This window comes from Rhineura floridana, chromosome 8 (assembly GCF_030035675.1).
Source record: "Rhineura floridana isolate rRhiFlo1 chromosome 8, rRhiFlo1.hap2, whole genome shotgun sequence".
NCBI classification, from domain to species: Eukaryota; Metazoa; Chordata; class Lepidosauria; order Squamata; family Rhineuridae; genus Rhineura; species Rhineura floridana.
In genome coordinates this window covers 97,935,646-97,958,832 of record NC_084487.1, presented here as the reverse complement: position 1 = coordinate 97,958,832, position 23,187 = coordinate 97,935,646, and the positions used below count along the sequence as shown (strand labels likewise).

The window sequence follows — 23,187 nt, the reverse complement described above, 5'->3', positions numbered from 1 at the left end:
TAATTAAGTACTTCAAAGCTCATACATGCCTGGGCCTAGCAAGAAGTTGTACCTATGCCTGGGCCTAGCAAGAAGTCATAAGCCTCACGAAAGGGCTCTGCCATCACATCATGCATCCACCCTGTAATAATATAATAAAGAACTAACCTGTGTATATCATCAGGGGGGGCTAAGCTGGATAACCTGCGGGGGTGGGCAATCCTCCTGCTATGTCTGGGCCTAGCAAGAAGTCATAAGCCTCACAAAAGGGCTCTGCCATCACATCATGCATCCACCCTGTAATAATATAATAAAGAACCGACCTGTGTATATCATCAGGGGGGGCTAAGCTGAACCTGTTGGGGGGAGAGTGCTCAGAGGGAACTTAAACTAGAAGGATTAGATACAATTTTTGTTCGTCCCTTTTATTCTGATTTATTTTTAATTTCCCTTTATGTGCATGAGTCTATCTTTAACCAGTGTATTAGCATGACTATATTTAATTTTGTTTGTATATCCAGTATAGTCTCATTTATTTTTAAACTTCCTGTGTCTTTCTTTTAACCAGCAGCAGCACTAACGTCACGCTGCTCAATAAAAAGCCTCAATCAACCCCTCCACAACTGCTAGGTGGGCGGGGTATCGGACGTGCCGCTGCTAGGCCCCACTACGAGGCCCACTGGTCAGGCCCCTTTACGAGGCCTGCCCCAGTCGCAGCCACGCCGCAACGCTACCACCCACAGCTGTTGGGGCTCCCAAAACCCCCTCTGGGGGTAACCAATTAGGCCTAATAGGCCCAACCAACGCCGACTGTCCTGCAGCTTTCTCTGCTATGTCCCTCATCGTCCTCTCGTCACTCATTGAAAGAGGAGGTAGGAGGGGCGGCCTGGCCTTAAATAGGCCCATGGCCCCTCCCCTCCCTGCCGCACGTCACACACACATAACGCTGCGACACATGATGTTGCCCTTAACGAAGATGGCCGTGGCAGCATCGCTCCCTCCTCGCAACTATGCCCCGCTTATCCATGCTGCACAGGTAAGTGGGGCTTCATATATGTTTATGAATTACACAATCTGTAAATATATTTATAGTGCAATCCGATGTTTGTTTACTCAGAAGCAAGTCCCAATGTATTCAATGGGGCTTACTCAAACTGGGAAGTGTGCAGAGAACTACAGCCTCAAGTGATAAGGAACTTGTTCTTTCAACTTGTTCTTTTAAGTTGAGAACTTATCCCAGCCTGAGCCTGTGTTGGAATTGCTTTTTAATGTTTTTAAGCCTTTTCTTTTTTTAAAAAAGATGTTTTTTTAAAGATTTTAAAAATATTTTCAAAGATGTTTTAATATATTTTAAAGTCTGTTTTTTATGATGTTTTAAAGTGCTTTTAGTGCTTTTGTTTGCCGCCCTGGGCTCCTACTGGGAGGAAGGGCGGGATATAAATCAAATATAAATAAATAAACTTCATTCACCCAACCCAAAATTCAGAATCATGCCTCTTTAGGCTGTTTTCCAACTGTTTATTCTTGCTTTATGGTTATTGGATTTTAAAGGGATTTATTTCTTATTATGAGTTGTCTTGGTTTCCAACACTACCCCACAGGGTTATTGGAAAGACTCCATACACACACACACACTGCAGATGTATAAATACATACAGCCCATATAATAGTTTATTGTCAAACCAGTTGGTCATTGCAGAAAAATCAGTATTAGTTTTTAAAAAATCAGTATTAGTTTCCTATAGAATAAAAACTAATACCTGCCTACTTGCTTTAAAATAGGACTGGAGGGGGGGACAGAAATAGTTAGAACACAAACACAATTCTTTTTTACATTCACTCAAAAGTCCCATTAATTTACAGCACATTCATAACCATGTCTACTCAAAAGTAAGTCCAATTGAATTGAATGGGATTTACTCTGGGCATATGGGATTAGCATGCTTTTACCCCCACAAAAGCAAGTATTGGGAAGGTTTTCAAAACACTGCCCAGGATCTGACTCCTGCACACAAGAGGGGAAAAAAACCTGAAATGTATATACTTACCCAATTTATGAGATTTTCAGATAAACGGGGGGGGGGACCACAATTTTCTGGCATTGCAATGAGGTTTTCTAGACACTGCCCAGGTCAACCAAACTGGCTTCACACTGATTGGCTGCATTCCAACGGGTGGGGTTAGACTGAGCTACAAAGTGCTATAAAGGACATATTTGTTTTAAAAAAAGATTTAACAGTGGGGGGGTGGCTGACGTTTTTATGTATATCTCGAGAACCGGACCACCTAGAAACTTAATTTTTTAAAAAAATTAAAGCTGAGAATCCGGGCCACCTAAAGGGTAAATGGGCGCCGGGTGGCATGCAAGGAATCCGGGTAAAACCCGGCTAACCAGGCAATATGGCAACCCTAATGTATGTATGTATATGTTAGTGTGTGTACATCACTGGGGAGGAAAAGAAATAGGGTGATCTTTGGCGGGGAGATGCCTGCCAGTCATTTTGAAGAAGGATATGCATTAAAAACACATTTTAGCCCTTTCTGGATTGCTGAACAGAGGCTTTGCTGGCACAGGGTGAGTGAGGCTGCATTCCAATGCAACTTTACTTGAGAGCAAGCACCATTTAACAGGGCATGGGCAGGGCTGAAAAATGCAAATGCTAATACTGCAACCTTTTCTGCAGAGAGATTTGCTTTTATATCTTGTATTTGTTCAGGGGAGGGAGTGTTTGGTGGATTCAAACCCCTTTATTCCATCCTCTATGATGGCAGGAGACCCTCCCACTGCATTCTCCACTTAAGACACATACCTTGAGACACAGAGGCAAATGAGATGAACGCTGCTTCTCCTTGCTGACTCAGCCAGAAAGTATCTTGATCAGGAGTGGAGCTGCATGTGTTGATCAAGTCAGCATGTGCACTTTTCTGAACTGCATGTATTCTGCATGTGCAGCAGGCAGGCTGGCTAAATTCTTGATTTTCCCAGGACAGCTATGGTCTCCCTCATTGGCTAAGAACGATGGAAGGTGGGAGTAGGCTGATTTCTCACAAAATGGCCAGAAAACCACCTCTGCATTTTTTCTTGTATCTCTGGATCCACAAGGGCTAGAAATTTGCTTTTTTTTCTTCTTCAAATGAAAGCTGGGAATCTGAGCCACCTAATGGGCTAAATGGGCACTGGGTAGCATGGCTAGAATCTGGGTAAAACCCAACTAACCAGGCAATATGGCAATCTTATACAGTACAGGAGCCCTCCGCCAGGGCCCAACCTGGCTGCCCTTTGGCATTGGCCGTGAGCTTCAGCAAGGTTGCTATGATGTGTCTTCAAGATTATATAGATTTCTTAGGCACTGGAAAGTAGTTGCAGTTTTCTGTTGGCCATTGAGGCCCAGTAGGGCAGCAGCTCTGTTCTGGTGACACAGGCTGCAAGCCTATGCATACCTCCTTGACTGTAAGGCTACATACACCATACATTTAAAGCACATGCCTTCCTCCAGAAAATCCTGAAAACTGTAGTTTACCCTTCACAGAGTTACAATTCCCAGCATCCTTAACAAGCTACAGTACCCAAGGTTCTTTGGGGGAAGTCATGTGCTTTAAATTGTGTGTGGTGTTTATGCAGCCTTAGCCCTATTAAGCCCAGTGGGACCTACATCTGAGTTAACGTGCACAGGATGTTAAATGTGCACAGGATTGCACTGACAGTTTGATGGCATGCAAGCCTACAGTAGGGCCCTGCTTACCGGCGTTCCATTTTGCAGTGTTCCACTGATGCGGTGGCTCTCAATTAGGGGAAATTCCCCATTTTAAAGCCGATTTTGGGATTTTACGACATTTTGTGACATTTTCGCATGACGCAGCCCATTATAGTCAATGGGTTCCGCTTTACGGCAATTTCCGCTTTACGGCAGGGGCCTGGTCCCTAACCCGCCGTATAAGCAGGGCCCTACTGTATTTTGAAGTCAAAGAAGCTTCAAAAGTAGGATCTTCTCTTTCAAATTTTAAAACAGTGTTCCTTAAAAGAAACACCTAGAGGATTATTTCATCCCACTCGCAACACATTTTGCAGTGGTTCTCAAACTTTTTTGGTTCGCGGCGCACTGTAAAACATACAAAAATTTTCTGGCACACTTCGTGTACAAAATTAAAAATATATTAATATATTTTAAACTATGAATAAAAATAAACTATAGAAAACTATTACCCTATACAAATGGGTTTCTTCTCATTTTTAAAATATGCTTTCATAATATTTGAGGCACACCTAGCCACCTCTTAGGGCGCACCAGCGTGCCTGGGCACACCGTTTGAGAATCACTGCATTAGAGGCTCTGCCCTTTCCCTCCTTACTGACTTTATACAGTATTATGTTTATATCCCGCCTTTCTTCCAAGGGATTTAAGGTGGCATGCATGGGTCTCTCTTTCTCCATTTTATCTTCACAACAATCCTGTGAGGTAGGTTAGGTTAAGAGACAGTGACTGGCTCAAGATCACCCAGCAAGCTCTATGGCTGAGTCGGGTTTTAAACCCTGGACTCCCAGGACCTAGCCCAACACTCTAATCGCTACATGCCACTATATTATTTTTGAGGCCCATGCAAATTTACTGGTGCTTCCTGCTGAATTATTTATTTGTTTATTTATTATTAAATTTATATCCCACCCTTCCTCCCAGAAAGAACCCAGGGAGGCACTCTAAAACACCTTAAAGAACAAAATACCTTTAAAAACACATTAAAACAAAAGATCTTTAAAAACATATTAAAACAAACAGCTTAAAAACAGCTTCAAAAATATCTTAAAAAGCAATTTCAGCACATGCAGACTAGGATAAAGTTATGTGAATTATGTAGAGCTAGGCTATTGCACCACTGACATATATTCCTGCCAGTGCTGTATAAATACCTTCAAGCCCTTATTGCCTGAAAAGGTTGGGATTGCCTCTTTTCTCTGGCACCAGGCTTCACACATTGGCCTTTAGGAGGAAAATGATGCCTTTACAGGAAGTGCCACAGATTCATAAAGGTGTAAATCAGAGCATAATCTAACAGCAGGAGAAGAGCAACAAAACCAGCCAAGACCTTTTCACAATGAGATTCCAAGAAAGACCCTTGATGCAGTGTTACAATTGGCAGTGCTGCCGCCTCCACCACAAACCAAGACAGCAGCTGCAGGAAACCCTTATTTTTTAATAGCCCAGGGACCGGCACTCAGGCCACATAACCTGCGTGAGCGTCATCTTGCACTGAAAAGGGCCAAGCCACAGGAGAGAAAAAATCAAAGGGACACTTTTCTCCCTATTTTGCTTTTTTTCTTGTTAACACTGGATTTTTTTTAAAAAAGTGGGTGGTGGGGAAACCATTTTGCTCAACACTCAATTCTGAGGAGAATTAAATTAGATCAAAAAATTGTTCAGAAGTAGAAGAGCGAAAAAGGGATTTTGGAAACACAGTGTGTGGCTTGGAGGTATTTTCCCCACCAAAACTAAGCTATATAAAGCTTTTAAAATGGAGCTATTATTGTACTCTAGCCAACCAATGAATCAGTTCCCCAATTCTTTTGATAAGTACCTTTGAGATTTTTTTAAACAAGAAAAACCTCTGCTTCAAAAAGCAATTTTCCCCACAGATTGCATAGAAAGATGTTAGCTGAGCCATTTAATTCTGTTAAGCACTACTGGTCCCCCCCCCCCATGCTTAAGATTAGCCATTTGGAAATCAGCACTTCTTGGCTAGAATGCACATTACGACTGACATATATTCCTTTCATTTGGGAATATCTTTGCCTTAGTAAGTCCAAACCTAACAGAATCCTTATTTTGTAACATTGAAGGTTCTAATTACTCTTATTTTTGCATCTTTGATTGCCATACACCTTGGAATGAGGGAGGGAAATGAAGAATAGCATGATAACCATGTACAGGCTATGGTATGTTATTTTTTCCCTATTATTAATGAACTTGAGATGAATTCTGAATGCATTGTTCATTTAATGAATTCTAGCTTGTGGTTGTTGTTATGTGCTTTCAAGTCGATTACGACTTATGGCAACCCTATGAATCAGTGACCTCCAACAGCATCTGTCATGAATCACCCTGTTCAGATCTTGTAAGTTCAGGTCTGTGGCTTCCTTTATGGAATCAATCCATCTCTTGTTTGGCCTTCCTCTTTTTCTATACTCCCTTCTGTTTTTCCCAGCATTATTGTCTTTTCTAGTGAACCATGTCTTCTCATGATGTGTCCAAAGTATGATAACCTCAGTTTTATCATTTTAGCTTCTAGTGGCAGTTCTGGTTTAATTTGTTCTAGAACCCAATTATTTGTCTTTTTCGCAGTCCATGGTATGCACAAAGCTCTCCTCCAACACCACATTTCAAATGAGTTGATTTTTCTCTTATCTGCCTTTTTCACTGTCCAACTTTCACATCCACACATAGAGATCGGGAATACCATGGTCTGAATGATCCTGACTTTGGTGTTCAGTGATAAATCTTTGCATTTGAGGACCTTTTGTAGTTCTCTCACAGCTGCCCTCCCCAGTCCTAGCCTTCTTCTCATTTCTTGACTATTGTCTCCATTTTGGTTAACCACTGTGCCAAGGTATTGATAATCCTTGACATGTTCAATGTCCTCATTGTCAACTTTAAAGTTACATAAATCTTCTGTTGTCATTACTTTAGTCTTTTTGACGTTCAGCTGTAGTCCTGCTTTTGTGCTTTCCTCTTTAACTTTCATCAGCATTCGTTTCAAATCATTACTAGTTTCTGCTAAGAGTATGGTATCGTCTGCATATCTTAAATTCTTGATGTTTCTCCCTCCAATTTTCACACCTCCTTCATCTTGGTCCAATTCCGCTTTCCTTATATGTTCTGCGTATAGATTAAACAAATAGGGTGATAAAATACTCCCCTGTCTCACACTCTTTCTATGGGGAACCAATTGGTTTCTCCATATTCTGTCCTTACAGAAGCCTCTTGTCCAGAGTATAGGTTGCGCATCAGGACAATCAGATGTGGTGGCACCCCCATTTCTTTTAAAGCATTCCATAGTTTTCCATGATCTACACAGTCAAAGGCTTTTCAGAGTCTATAAAGCACAGGGTGATTTTCTTCTGAAATTCCTTGCTCCGTTCCATCATCCAACATATGTCTGCGATATGAACTCTGGTGCCTCTTCCCTTTCTAAATCCAGCTTGGACATCTGGCATTTCTCGTTCCATATCTGGTAAGAGCCTTTGTTGTAGAATCTTGAGCATTACTTTACTTGCATGGGATATTAAGGCAATAGTTCGATAATTACTGCATTTTCTGGGATCCCCTTTCTTTGGAATTGGGATATATATCGAACGCTTCCAGTCTGTGGGCTATTGTTTAGTTTTCCATATTTCTTGACAAATTGTTGTCAAAATTTGGACAGATTCAGTCTCAGTAGCTTGTAGCAACTCTATTGGTATGCCATCTGTTCCTGGTGATTTGTTTCCTCCAAGTAGTTTAAGAGCAGCTTTCACCTCACATTCTAACATTTCTGGTTCTTCATCATATGGTTCCTCCGTGAATGAATCTGTCATCCTTGCATCTCTTATATAGAGTTCTTCAGTGTATTGCTTCCATCTTCCTTTTATTTCATCTCAGTCAGTCAGTGTGTTCTCCTGTTGATTATTCAACATCCCTACTCGTGGTTTAAATTTCCCTTTCATTTCTCTAATCTTTTGGAATAGGACTCTTGTTCTTCCCATTTTGTTGTCCTTTTCTATTTCTATACAATAACTATTGTAATAGTTTTCTTTGTTCCTACGTACTAGTCGTTGTATAGTTGCATTTAGGGTTCTGACCATGTTTCTATCTCCTTTTGCTTTCCTTCTCTCTTTAACCATTTTAAGAGTTTCTTCAGTCATCCATTGAGGTCTTTCTCTCTTTTTAACTAGAGGTATTGTCTTTTTGCATTCTTCCCTGATAATGTCCCTGAGTTCAGTCCATAGTTCTTTTGGTTCTCTGTCAACTAAGTTTAAATCCTCAAATCTGTTCCTTATTTGATCTTTATACTCTTCTGGGATGTTATTTAAATTGTACTTTGGCATTATGAGTGTTTTGTTGTTCTTCTTTAGCTTTACTCTGATTTTCGATACGATCAGTTAATGATCTGTACCGCAGTCTGCTCCTGGTCTTGTTTTTGCAGAAAGTATGAAACTTCTCTATCTTCTGTTTCCAGTTATATAATCAATTTGATTCCTATATTGACCATCTGGTGATGTCCACGTGTACAGTCGTCTTTTTGGTTGCTCGAAGAATGTGAATGAATGAAACAAATTATTGGCTTCACATAATTGGATAAGCCTCCTGCTTCATTTCTGTCTCCTAAGTCCCATTTCCCCACAATTCCTAGTTCTTCTCTGTTCCCTACTTTAGCATTCCAGTCCCCCATGTGTATCAGCATATCTTGTTTTGGTGTGTGATCAATTTCCTCCTGTACTTCTGCGTAAAATCTTTCCAATTCTTCTTCTTCTGCATTTGACGTTGGAGCATAGACTTGGATGATGGTTATTGTTAATAGGTTTCTCGTTTAATCTCATTGATATCACTTGCTCAGACCTTGCATTGTAGCACCTAATTGCTTTTGCTACATCACTTCTCACTATTAAAGCAACTCAGTTTCTTCTTGATTTCTCATTTCCTGCATAAAATATTTTGTAGTTGCCTGATTGAAAATGTCCCATTCCTGTCCATTTTAATTCACTCACGCCAAGTATTGTAATGTTGATATGTTCAATTTCTTGCTTGACAATTTCTAACTTTCCTTGGTTTATGCTTCTCACATTCCATGTTCCTATTGTGTGTGTCGTACAACTCCGGACTCTCCTTTCGCATCTGTGCGCATCAGCCTCTGGGCTTCGGCTTTGACCCAGCTGCAGTCACAGCGCTACTCATACTTGTCCTTTGTTCTTCCCCAGTAGCTTGGTGAGTGCCTTCTGACCTGGGGGTCTCATCTTCCAGCACTATCTCGTGTTGCATTTTGGATACTCTGTTCATAGGATTTTCGTGGTAAGAGATATTCAGAGGTGGTTTACCATTGCCTTCCTCTGAGTTTGGATGCATCTTAGTCTGGTGTCTCAGCTTTGACCATTCCGCCATGGGTGCCCCTGCTAGGAGTCTAGCCTCTTGGTCTAGACTCCTGATGGCATTGCTCTCAGCTTCTTCAACACTCTCAAACCCCCTCACCTCGTTAAGGTGTGCATCCTAAAGGGGGAATTCTAGCTCACATCCATTCAAAAACTGCCTAGTTTCCCCCTTTCCCACCCTACAGAGGAACCTATTTTTTTTGCCTAAGGATGGAGACAGATCAGGCTTAGAGCTGGTTTGTGTATTTCCAGAGATGGGGAAATCAGCCATTTTACTTTTCTCCTTCCTATTATGCCTTGGTGAAACCTGAAACTGCAGAGCAGTCAAAGAACCCGATTTGAATGTTTGCTACGTTATCCCACATTCCATCATGAGACCCTTATCAGATGCAGGCTCATGGCTTTACTACCCAATTTCCCCCCTCCCTTCTTGCTTCGCTCACCATCCAATGATGAGGTCTGGAGAAAGCTTGCACACAATTTTGCGACAGTTTGCTTGGCCTAATATAGGTAGTGTCCTAAAGACCTTGAGCGAATCGCTCTCTCTCAGCCCACCCTACCACAACAGGGTTGTTGTGAGGATAAAATCAGAAGAGAACCATGTATGCATGCCACCTTGATCTCCTTGGAGGAAAGATGGGATATAATATGTATATATTATATCTCTGCTATATTTTTGGTGCCTTTTGAAGACTTTCCTCTTTCAACAAGCCTTTTAGGTTGAGACCTATCCCAGTCTGCGTCTGTGTTAGAATTGCTTAATATGTTTTTTAATGTTTTTAACCCTTTTTTAAAGATGCTTTTTAAAAAAATGTTTTAACGCTGTTTTTAGCGTATTTTAAGATGTTTTTATGATGTTTTAAAGTGTTTTTAGCGCTTTGTTTGCCGCCCTGGGCTCCTGCTGGGAGGAAGGGTGGGATACAAATTAAATAATAAATAAATAAATATAAGCATATATTTCTAATATTTACAGTAATGCTTAATATCTAAAACTAGGAGTTGGGATCCCAGACAAACTATTAGGTATATTCCTTGTATTGGACTTTCTGGATCTTTCCCCATTCTCTGCAATGCTGAGCTGTCCTGCCATCCCATCCTAATCTCATTGCTGCATCAGTTAATTGAGTTTCAGGATCTCATATATGTATAAGGAGCATCAAATTTAAGAGGATTCATGTTACTTCTGGGATGTCTTTGTTCACAGCCTGTCTCTTGCTTGCCAACATGGGGCCTTTGTCCTTCATTGGTCTCCTGACATTATTGAGTAACTGAAGGATTTCCCCCTGCAGTGGCCCTTGGATAGAAAATCGCTCTTATCCTTTTGTAGGCAAAGCATCAGCCCTGAAATGACCTGTCCTAGGCAGTCACATGCAATTACTTGTTTCTACGTTTCTATTCTATTTTTTCCATCAACTAATGTCCTGAGAGCTGTACACAGTGCACAGCAAGATGATAATCAGTCCCAAAAAAGATAGAAGTTTACAGTTTAAAGAAACATGTTTGTAGTGGTGTTTTTAATATGGGTTAGAGAGTTTTTCAGGTGGATCCTGACTTGAGAGTTAAGAAGACAAATGCTGCAGAGCTGGGAAATCAAGAGAAGCTGCAGGACTGAAAGGCTCAAGAAGCCCATATTGTGATCTTGATCATGTGCATCAAGCTTAGATACTCAGCGATATCAGCTGGATGAGAGGATTTGGAATCTCAATTTATTTTCAATGTTACTTGGTTATGGTACAGAACACATGCTCCTTCCAGAAGTGGATACTGAAAGAAATGTGCTCAGAATAAGCACCAAGTATACAAGAATAGTCCCAAATATACTCTTGAAATGCACAGGATTCACCACCATCCCACAGCAACACATTTTTGTAATGATATGATTTCTATGATTCTGTCTGAGCTGCACTGGCTGTCAATTCACTGCAGAGCCCAATTTACAGTATTAACCTTAGTGTATAAAGCGCTAGATAGCTTAGGACCCAGATTCTTGAAAAAGAGACACCACTTCCCATCTCTGCCAATTTGGGCCATGGGCTCTGCAGAGGAGACCCTGGCCACTGCCGAGTTGTTCAATGATTGCTGTCTTTCAGTGGTTTTTCAGTTTTTTAAATTTAACGTTAAGCTGTTAGTGTATCTTGTTTTATTGTACACTACCTAGGGATCACATAGAATGGTGATTTAGTAGTATAGCAAATAAACATACACTTGTTTTGTTAAGCCTTACCTCTGAGGCTCAATCTTTAGACAACACCTCTGCTGAATATTATCTATACCCCTTTCTTTTTTGACTTACTGACATCTTATTTGGTCCTAATAAAGACAATACATTTATTGGGTAATAAAGTGGTGTTTTGGGTTTTCTTCTGTAATGGACCAATGCAGCTGCCTACAGTTTTTATCTGTATACTGGTGCCTTTCAGAGGCAAACATGACACATTAAATGTGTAAATGTATTTAATGTGTCTAGTCCCCTGTTAAACAACAGCCAGAGGTGGGAGATCAGTTATGTGTGGGGAGAGGAGCTTAGCCTTGTCCTCCCGCAGTTGACCCACTGAAAATGATCCTCCTCTCCAAAGCTACTATTAGCTGTGGGAGGAAAGCTTGCTTTTGACCCAGTAAGAGCCATGTTCCGTTTCTCCCAGTTTTTAATTTTTCTGATTGTAAGTTCAGTTTGCCACATTTCTGCATAAGTTTGTGAAAAATCAGCATCTAATATAGATATATTTATATACATATTTCCCTATTATAATGCATTTTTGTATTTTATCACCACTAAGCATTTTTATACCACTTCCCCCTAATATATGTATTTTGGGGGGTAGAATTGTAAAATTCAGTGAAGTGGACATTTCAAAGGATAACTATGTTCCAATCCACATATTATTTGTAGAAGTGCAAATGAATAGGTTTATATTAAAATTTCTCCCCCATTCCTATTATCTCCTGGAGCTAAAAGCAACTTTGGGAGGTTTGTGAGGTCCTCAAAAATTAGGACCATGGCAGTGGTGAAGCTTAAATCCCTCCTCACATGCCATAGTTCAGATTGGGCCCTCCATGGCTCTTCTTTTTGGGGAGACGCTGCAGACTTATTAAATACATTCACACAGAGAGTCTTGTTTACAAAAGGTAAATGCAGTATCTGCGTTTGTTGGGTTAATCTTCCCATATGAACGTACACAAGGGTTCCACATGGGCTACACACAGAGAACTGGAACCTGATCATATGATCAGTCATCTTGCCTGTCTAAATAAAATTGTATCCCTTAAATTATTGATATCACCCACACCCATGATCGCACATGGAAACTGAAGGAAGGGGATTCCAGAATATGCTGTAAGAAAGGCAGAAAAATACTTACACTCAATGACTATAGGAAATTTACTAAAGCCTCAAGATTGTGATGTAATGCGCAATGATCTGTTTGCGAAGATTACTGAAAAACCAACGATATACTTATAGGTCCACTCAATTCAGTGTTAACATGTCTGAAGAACATACTTAGACGATTCAAATATAACACTTTGTGGAAAAATTGTATTTGATTTACAATTAACAGGATTTACAAATAATGACAAAATAAAACAGATTAGCAAGTTTGGATACCTTTGTTGATCAGACAGAAGGCAAGTATAGAGGCATAATTTGACACATAATTCTTAGGTAAAACTGATCCAAACTATTCATAGTTCCTTACATTCCAGGTGTGCTGAGCTGCGCATACAGATGACGGCAAATGTTTAATATAAAAGGAAATATGAAACGTGACTCCCTGCTTCTGCCTGTCCTTTAACTTCTATGAGAATTCACAGCTGCCTTCCCACTGCAGCCATCAGAGTTCCACCACTAGTAACTTGCTCCACAGAAATCAAGAAGAGATTACTGATACATCTGAGGATGAACGTAACAGCAAAAAGTTTGGACTAACTCCAGTACAGGGAGAGGTAGCAACTGAAACTCTGTCACTGTGTTAAGAGCCAAGCAAGTTTAAGGTGTTGCAGGACAGAAAACACAAGAGCAACACCAAAAGATAATGAGCGTTGATGGCAGTGCTATGTGAATAATGCTGCTGAACTGCCCAAAAACTAAGGTGAGAAATGAATGTAACAAAGATTGCTTTTTTTGTGCAACATAGCAATTTAAGATAACGTACCAAGCTTTATCAAAGTGCCTGGAAGCTGACTAATATTGTAAACAAACATTATGTCTTTGACAGGTTACTTTAATTTCCACAACAAAGTTAATGATGATTATCCCATCCATTGCAGCATTCCAAGGCTCAAGTGGTGTTTAGGCTCGACAGGGCACAGGATTTTCTTACAACGAGTATTTTACATTAAGAACACAGATATTTTCTCCTAAAACATACACACACACACACACACACACACACACACTCAAACCAAATAATGTTCTTCCTTGGACAGCATGAAGATTCATTTAAACAAATTCCTATGAATCATTCCGACAAAAGATTTACATATTGGAATCATGTCAAACAGCACACTATTGGCAATAAGCTAATTACAGGCATTCTGCTGGTCAATTTTCTCACAAAAGTCATCAAACCACACATAAATATTTTTGATAGGATTTTCTTTACAAAACCATTCAGATCCACATAATTAGTACAAGTAAGGCACATTAGCATATGTAATAAAATTATAATAAAAAAAGACCAATTTGATTTGCCACAATTTCTGAATCAAAATAGTAGTCAGCAGTACTTTCCATCAGGAATTATAAGAGACACTTACAACTCTTTAGGGAAATCTACAGACTCACTAAATCCAGATATAGGTATTTCTGGGTCTTGAATAATAGACTTTTACTACCATTCCTTCAGTACTACTAAAGCAGCCCTGTATATCACACTGAACACAGACTCTCCCCATGATATTTCCCCTCATTGTGTAATTCAGAATCCATGTGGCAGCAACAGTGTCAACAAGTGTGAACAATCACTTGCCTAAAACCTACAGAGAGTGATTGTCCATTCCCAGTTGTCTTCATGTCAATGGCACGCTGGACCAGTATTGGTTATATGGAAGTACCTTGTGATTTTGATCTAAGTTCATATTGTGGACCTTAGGTGCCTTGCACATTCCCCACATTGAATACTGTGCTGAAGCACACATACATCATTGTTAAGATCTATGATCTTAGACATGCGCTTTCCTAGTTAAATGATCAAACCATCCCAATTATTCTACAATATTGTCCATTTTGACCCTGGCAAAGTGAGTTTGAGGGCAGCAGTTACAACCACTATTTTTAGCACTTAGTTTTCATGTATGTAAAGATGTATGGTACCAAATCCACTGCAATGTCTTAAACAGAAAAGTCACAGCAAGTGTGTCTTTCATTCTACTCATTATGAGTAGAACACAGACAACTGGATTCTTAAAAGAGTAAGAAAAAAATCCATTTCCAATTACTGAAATTAAAAGGGGGATATTGCATTTATTTTTCCAATATGCTATCACTGTTCTAGTACACATATTGCTTAAAAAGTATAAAGAATGCTATAGGTAGTGAATTTACTAGCATAATGAATTCTAAAAATGCTGATGCTTCAAGATTGTACTATTTGATTAAATGAGCTATAAATTTACCCTCCCCGCCCCCAGAGGACTTCCCTCATTTCCCACTGAAAATTCATTTACACACAACACAAGATTTTAATTAGAAGCATAATTTACAGTAAAAACTCTTTACATTACAGCTTTGCTATAAAAAAACCAAGAAATCTTTTGTTTTTCATTTAAAATTGTAATTACACATTAAAAAATAGAACACTATTTCCTTATTAGGAAGAATGAATTTACACATCTTCAGATCAGACTTCTTTATCGCAGCTTTTAAATCAAAGGTCAGTCACTTTATTCTCTAAAGCAGCTGCTATCTGTTGTAATCGAAAAGCAAGCTGCATTTTTTGTGCAGCTGGGTCCTCTTCCAGCGCATTTATGATCTAGACAAAAATATAAAGAAAGCAAGATTCAGGCAAGATATTCAGCTTCACTTTCAGTTTTCACGGTCACAGCCTAATCTGATATATTTTATATGGAGGAAAATCCCATGGATTTTGAAGGATCTTATTTCCAAGTATGTGCAAAACTGGAGCCACATTGCTCTATTAGACTGAAAAGTGGTGAGATTAAAGAGATTGCACAGGCAAAATCCACCAGCAAGAGGGTAAGACTACCACTGCAGAGGACTGCCTTGCCCCAAGGATCCTCTGTCCTCACTCCAGTGTTCTTTGTTTCTGCAACCGATATACCGCAAAAGTTTCCCAGACAGAAGAGTTCTGTCCTGGCTGTCATTTAACTGCTGGTGATGTGGGAGGCTTGCAAGCAAGCCCTGACTGTTGAGTTGCAGGTGTTGGGAGAGTGTCTCATTCAGACTGGCTGGGATGTGAGTCAAACCATTTTCTTTGTTTCCCTGGAGAAATGCCTTGGCATATATACAAGCCAGAATGATATGAACCACGACAGCTTGTCCATCTGTAACTATTCAAGGATGAGCACCATAAGGATTTGAAGCACTTTTGCAGAACATCATTACTACTAGCAAATAAATAAAAAAGCATGGCAGAAATAGGAATGCTCCTTCATAGTTTGTGGATGCTGAACTGGAGGAAACATAATTTCTATTGTGTGATGTAAAGTTTCCATTTGGCTAAATTATCCTCCCCCCAAATCTCAGAATAAAGGGATCAGCAGCAACAACTATCAGCTTTTCAAATGGAGAGATGCACATGCTAAGCAATTAGCTAACTTATAAATTCTTTCTAAGTGTAGGTGCCCTTTCCTCTGAAGGTCGAGGAGGTTTCTCCTGCTTCTTCCATCTTTCCGGAACAGCGTCCATGGCTCAGGGCCAACAGCTGGTGTCAAGGAGTGTCTGCCCCCATCATCCTCCAGGCTTTGCAGCTTTGTGTGGGTCAGAGAGGCCTCATGTCGAGGTCCTGTCCCCACTCCTCAGAGCTTTAAAGGAGCAGATCTGAAGAAGCTGCCTTTCACCTCAAAAGATGCTTCCGGTTGCTCATAATTGTTTTCATTATCTTCCCCCAAAACCCAGACTGCACCTGCCTGCCAAGCTGATTGACCTTAATTCAATCAGCCTCTCCATCAGGTGAGCGTGACATAAGCAAAAGAACACCCTGCCAGCTACACAGCTGATCTAGGCCTGCAGGGCAATAGATAAATAAATGCCTGCATAACAGGTGGTATATAAATATCTCAATAATAATAATAATTCCTATGCAGCTCTGTCAATCAGCAACCCCATACTGTAACTTGGAAGGCTGGGCGCTAAGCCAGAACCAAAAAGAGGAGTCCTTGGGATGAAGCAAGGCTTTGAAGTGCCCTGTTCCACCCCCTTTTTGATTTGGCACATCAGGCTTGCAGTTAGTGCTTCATCTCATGTCTGCCTCTAGGGCCGGATGCAAAAGCCCCCCACATAACAAAGCTGAGGTGGGGGAAAGTAACATAATTGTCAATGTTCAAACACACCCCTTTACTAAAAGAAAGGCTATAATATATGGCAGGGGATGCCAGTGTGGCACCCTTGGGTGCACATGTGCCCAGAGTGCCTTTCCTGAGGACCACAGGATCCCCCCCTTGGAAATTAGGTTTGAAAGAAGCATTCTATTGTAGCCAACAGAATAGGAGGCTGTGGTGTGCATATGGTGTACCCACAACAATTCATCTGGTCTGCAAATGTGCCTAGGTACACAAAAAGGTTGGTGACTCCTGGTATATGGAAATCAGATCATCTCAACTCTAACCTTGCAACTGACAGCTGTTTTGGTTTTTAATCTGGTACTGATAGAATCCTTCTGGTTTTACTGTTGAACCTTAGTGCTCTGTGTTTATATTATCTTAATTGTTATTTATATTCCCATCCTTTTTTGAATCATGTAAGCCACCCAGGAGCATGATAGATGAAGGTGGTATATATACATTATCTCAAATTCAGGATTTAATCCCATACACAGAACAAAATGCTTGTGTTTGATAGCTGCCTATGGCTCTACTTACACACAGCTCCTGCGGTTCAGTTAGGAATTTTTTAGACTCTGGACTCCTTTATAGGGGCCTCTTCTTGACCATGAGTATTAGAATTCACTTACTTTGAAAATGTGGGAGGCAATCCTTATTCTGTAAGGGGGGCCCTCCTGCTCATTCTGCTGAAGGGAACCTGGATTTCTGCCCCCAGGTCCAGCCCTGAGTGCACCACTGCACAGTTCATCAATATGAAAACAAAAAACACTACCCTCCATCATCCCTCCCCAATTGCTATTAGAGAACATGGACCTATGAGATCTGCTGTTTGTTATCACCACCACCTCTGGATTCTTCTGAGTATACTTCAAAGTGTAGCAGCACCTATTCCCCCAACCCCTAGTGGATCGGAACTACAGCCTCTTTGTTTTTGCCAAGCACCAGGTAAGCCAGCAAATCATGTGCCTGCAGCCTACTAGCCTGTTAAATCTTATTCCTGGTGGACCTTATTACTGTATTGCATAATAAAGCTATTTTGATGGTGGAAACTTACCTCATCATAGTATTTGTTAGTATACTGGTAGAGCTGGTGTAAAGCCACAAGGGTGTTTAATGAGTCTGTGTGTGCCTATTAAATCAAACAAGAAGAAAAAGAATGTGTCTGTCAGGACACCATCCTGGCTGCATAAGAGCTTTAATGAAATATATATAGGAGCACCAGACATGATACAAATCCCTTTTCCATAGCCCATGATTGGTACTTAAATCTTTTAATAGCTGTCTGGCTTGGTGAGGAAGTGAAATTGACAATTTGCAGAACTCTCATGTCAAGGTATCCTGCTGGATTTGTTACTGCCAACTGTGCTGCTTTCCTCATTACAGAAAGGGGTAAACAGCAACCTCAGTCAAATCACAGGTTGGCTCCAGACATGTCTACAGGTCATATGGGCAAATGCTCCAAATAGTACAGACGTCATCTGGTTGGATGGATATGGACTGCCTTCAAGTTGATTCCAACTTATGGCGACCCTATGAATAGGGTTTTCATGGTAAGCGGTATTCTGAGGGAGTTTACCATTGCAGAGCCAGTGACAGGCCCAAGGTCACCCAGTGAGCTTCATGGCTGTGTGGGGATTCGAACCCTGGTCTCCCAGGTTGTAGTCCAGCACCACTACACCACACTGGCTCTCCCTCATCTGGTTAAGAACCTCATAAGAGCACTGTTGGATCAGACCAATCTAGTGATCTATTCCAGCATCTAGTGGCCAACAAGATGCCTCTGGGAAGTCAACAAACAGGACATGTGAGTAATAGCCCGCTGCTACCAGTTTTCCCCAGCAACTGGGGTTGAGAGGCATATTGTACCAAACTAGTAGCCATTGATAGCCTTATCCTTTATTAAAATGACTAATCTTCTGTTAAGGCCTTCGAAGCTAATAAAACACAAAGTTAAATGGTCTGTTGACTGTAATAAAATGTGATATGACACAAGAACAGAAGAGATTTAGATTAGTTACATCTGAATTTCATCCTTTTGCAATCTTTTACATTTCTTTTAACAACTACAGTGAAGCAAACAATACGGGAGACCTCTATATGAACTGAATTTTGAATAATTCTTGAGGATGTGTTGCATGTAAATTCCCTAAATAAAGCAATTTTGAAAGTGGTCATGGTTTTCCCCTCAACAGCCTTGCCTTACACATAAGAACACAGTGTTTTTCTTTGTGCCATTATATTTAACTAAGCTATTATAAACCCAATCCTCTCCGAAACTGAAGTGAATGTTAGCCATTGCACGAAATGATACACACTCAAATTGTTGACATTACTTGAGAAAATTACCTTAAAAGGATGTTTGAACATCTTTTAAAATCAATAATTCACAACAATATATTATAATTACATGAAAAAAATTCAAAAGATTGCAGAGGACATGTAGAAGTTCTAATTGGATGTGAGCACAAAATGACAAATATCAGTACTGTGCATCTCTATTCTCCAGTTCCCAAGGGAAAATTTTCAATTTTATACTTACCCTGGAAATCTCTGCTAAATGTGTATTCATATCCTGGTCACTCACTTGTACCATTTGACGAATACCTTTGTAATAACTAGAAACAATTAAAAACCCAACAAAAATGTTTAGTTGATGCCATACAACATTTTTTATGCATTTATGCTTTCTGGCAATTTTATGACAATTTTCTGTAGGCCTAAGTTCACCAGAGGTTTAGAGATGTTTGAGGAATTGCAAATTTTTCTATGAAATGATCTGATCTGCACCTCTTAGACTAATTTGAGGACCAGAACTTAGCTACCATATTCTGCATTTCTCCAAATGTTGCAGTTCTCAGTTTAATGCATCTCAGTTTAATGCATCTCAGTTTAATGCATAATAATGAGTTTTTTCTTTTAAAAAGTTAAGATTATGGTTACAAACCTGACAAATTTGACATGGATTTGAAATGTTTATCTAATACAGCATCCTATCCAGTAGAAGTTTGTGGGGCAGTAAAGATGGGGTGAGGTTGTGTACCTGGTTTTTGGATGGCAACCATCACTGCTGTTTATCGAGAGGGAGAGGGAGCACAGGGCATCATGGGCACAATGATGGAGTCAATATGATGCTCCTGCTGCCATGCTAGTATGCTTGCATTGCACATGCTTTGCCCCTCCTCCTCTTGGTAAGTGGCAGTGATGCTTTCTGTCTAGGAGCCAGGTGTGCAACCCTGCCCTGCCTTCACTGCCTCACAAACCAGTACTGTTCCCGTCAATTTGCACTAGATGGAAGGTTTTTGTTTCTTCTTTGGTTAAATGTGTAATGGGCTTAATCCATCAAAGCACAACTACCTAAGAATTGTGGCTCTGAGAGGGGAATAGGGGTCTCCAAACAACTCACAGCACCCTTCAGAAACTACACTTCCCGTGGTTCTTTGGGGAAACAATGACTGTTTAAGGTAGAATTCACTAATAGGCAAAAAACCTTGTGGTTTAAAAATGTACCTATAGCCCACAGATATTTCTAACCAACTTTAAAAAGCAGGGAAATTGGGCAGCTATAGTGAATGTACCAGGGGAGCAGGAGACCTGACCTCCTCTCTGAGATATTGGACTGCCCTACAAATTTGTCAAAATGCAAACACCATTTGGGTTGGTCTTTCACAGTCTAATCCACTTCCTGTGTAGCTTGGAAGAATGGTAACATGTGCCTCTGAGCATATGGTGAGTGATGGCAATATCTGCCATCTCCAAAGGTGGAGAATTACATTTTTGTATGTTTGTTGGTGTTTTTACTCTGCTTCATTCCTGTGTTACTATTGTTTCTAATCTAGAAAATTTTATTTCTTTCATTATTCATCCTAGAAACCTGTGTCAAATTTATTTTTATTATTTTCAAAGCCGTTTTATTGGTCAGTGTCCTATGATGGTGAAGACAGCCTTTTGTGTTCCAAACTGGAGTTTATATTCTATTTCTATTTTGGGTGCATTAACAGTTGAATCTAAAACTGCATTTTAATGTAAAATCAGAATGATTACAATATGTTGCCCCTTCACGTATGACTCTAGCTGTTTGAAAAAACAAACTTGGCCTGCCCAAGATGCATGTTTTCAGCCTGCTATGTTTAAACCACTTCATTTAAGGCAAGGTGGGCATGGTCAATTAAAAACATAGAACACACCTGGAATGTTGCTAGAATATATTTCACCTCTCACTGTATTAACTTGTGCAAACTGAGACACTCCTCGTGTCCACTGGAGACTATTCTGCAGAATAGTCAGTGCCATTATTCCACAATTATTTTTTGAGTTTTTTTAGTGTAAATTTTGCGAAGTGTTGCTGTACTTCACATATTCACAGAAATGGAAGAAAAAGAAAATGATCTCCTATACGAAACTTCACTAAAATGGCTAAAACAAGATCAGCACAGCACATGTCTTGTTTCTATTATTTGGGCAGATTGCAGGTGTTGCCACCACTCACCATATGCTCAGAGGCACATGTTACCAAATTCTTCCAAGCTACACAGGAAGTAGATTGGACTGTGAAAGACCAACCGAAATGGTGTTTGCATTTTGACCAATTTGTAGGGCAGTCCAATATCTCAGAGAGGAGGTCAAGTCTTCTGCTCCCCTGGTGCATTCACTATAGCTGCCCAATCTCCCTGCTTTTTAAAGTTGGATAGAAATATCTGTGGGCTATAGGTACATTCTTACACTGCAAGGTTTTTTTGCCTATTAGTGAATTACTCTGCTTTTTAATCTGGAAGGTAAGAAATGGGATTCTGTGCAAGCTTGCTGAGAATGGACTGATCATTTGCATGCTTAGTGGGATTTACTCCCCTGCAATCATGCTTAGGATAGGTGAAACTGACCACAGGGGATGGGGAGGACAGAAGGAGGAGGAGGGAGAGGAGGAAAGGCAGAGGGGAGGACTGGGATGGGAGGAAGAGCAGAGGGGAGGAGGGGGATGGGAGCAGGAAGGAGGGGGAGGGGGAGGAGAAAGACAGGTTTGATCATTTGCATGTTTATTGAGTTCAGTGGGATTTACTCCTGTGCAATCATGAGGAAGAAGGAAGAAGGGAGGGGAGGAGGAAAGGAGAGGAGGGGGAAGGAGGAGAAAGCCAGGTCTGGTCATTTGCATGCTTATTGAGTTCAATGGGATTTACTCCTATGTAATCATTGTTAGGATAGGTAAAACTGACCATGGGGGAGGAGCGGAGAGAGGGGAGGAGAGAGGAGAGGGAAGGAGAAAGGGGAGCAGGAGGAGGGGGACAGGGAAGGAGAGGATTGGAGTTGGAGGGGCAAAGGAAGGGGCAGGGGAGGGCAGGTTTGATAATTTGCATGCTTATTGAGTTCAATGGTGGACTTCCGGGAAGAATTGCTTAGCTTGTGCCTGCCTCTGAGGCGAGCTCTCGTCTCAGAGGAAGCTTTTTCAGTTTTAAAACCAGCCAAAAGGTTGTTTTTGACTGGTAAAACTTTCTCCCAGGCAAGGGAGAAACTAAGAGATTATCCACAAGCTTCGTTGTGTTTGTTGGGGGACTTGAATTCATTAGGAATGAAGGACCTGCCAGCAACATCGGACGGAGCCAGGGAACTTCAAGCAAGCTCAAACTGATTAAGCAAGACATTTTTTTTTCTTTAAAGAAAAACGTATTCTAACAGGCAAGCATTCTTCTATCTACTCTTATCCTTTTGTTATTGTTACAGTAAAAGAGATTTGTTATAGGATCAGCAACAAAGAATCCCTGGGTGAGTTATAACTTTCTCTCATATACACGGAATTAAGGAGGAAGAAAATCGAAATAGCCTATCTTTGTTTTTTATTGCAAAAAGCTGGCATGGAATTGAGCATTTTAAAGATATAAATGGATGAGGGGCAACTAATCTAAAGAGGAAATCTGATTTTATGACATTTGAGACTATTTTTTCTGGTTTACTTTTTTTTTTTTGACGAATCTGCTTACTTTTTATGCCACTAATTTTTTGGATGCTGTGAACCAAATTTGTTTTGCACTTTTGGACACATAAGAGATAAGGCGGTTTGTGCTGTCTAGAGGGTGATGTCAGCAGGCTTGGAGGATTAACTCCTTTGTGACTGGAAAAAGAAATAAACTGTTCTTTGCTTGGGAATAGTTAAGAATGACAATCAAGAAGGTGGCTGAGACCCTGGATGTACAGGAAGGGGTTCTCTATCTAGATATGTTTCAGAAAATAATGAATGAGATTAAGCTGGTGAGACAGGAGCTGAGACAGAGCAGACAAGAGATGAAAAGTGAATTTGGCAAAATGAGACAGGAGCTGAAGGAAATTCAGGATTCTGTGAGAGGGGAGGTGGATGAGACCAAAGATATGGCTGGACAAATAAAAGAAGATGAAAGAAAAATTAAAGGAAAGGTTCAAGCCCTGGAGATTGGAATAGATATATCAAATATGGACTTGGAAAAAGATTTGGATTTTATGGCTGTGATGGATCCTGGAGACAAATATTACTGTTTGGAATTCAGCGCTGTCCTTGAAGGAATTGGTGAAGAGATTAGAGATAAAGATATCAACGGTTCAAAAAAATTCCTGGATTGGAAGGATTTGAT

General features: G+C 40.4%; 1 protein-coding gene across 8 annotated transcripts in view; it reads right to left on the bottom strand.

The window, feature by feature from the left end:
* Positions 1–12,611: 12,611 nt before the first annotated feature.
* Positions 12,612–23,187, bottom strand: part of PLXNB2 (plexin B2) — a 519,751-nt gene continuing 509,175 nt past the window's right edge. For all 8 annotated transcript variants that reach the window (XM_061640183.1, XM_061640184.1, XM_061640185.1 and 5 more), the window contains 3 exons: positions 19,134–19,209; positions 17,649–17,723; positions 12,612–15,063 (listed from right to left, as the gene is read on the bottom strand). In XM_061640183.1, the coding sequence (XP_061496167.1) occupies positions 14,959–15,063; positions 17,649–17,723; positions 19,134–19,209 (256 nt within the window). In that variant the 3' untranslated portion in view covers positions 12,612–14,958. The remainder of the gene's footprint in view (positions 15,064–17,648; positions 17,724–19,133; positions 19,210–23,187) is intronic.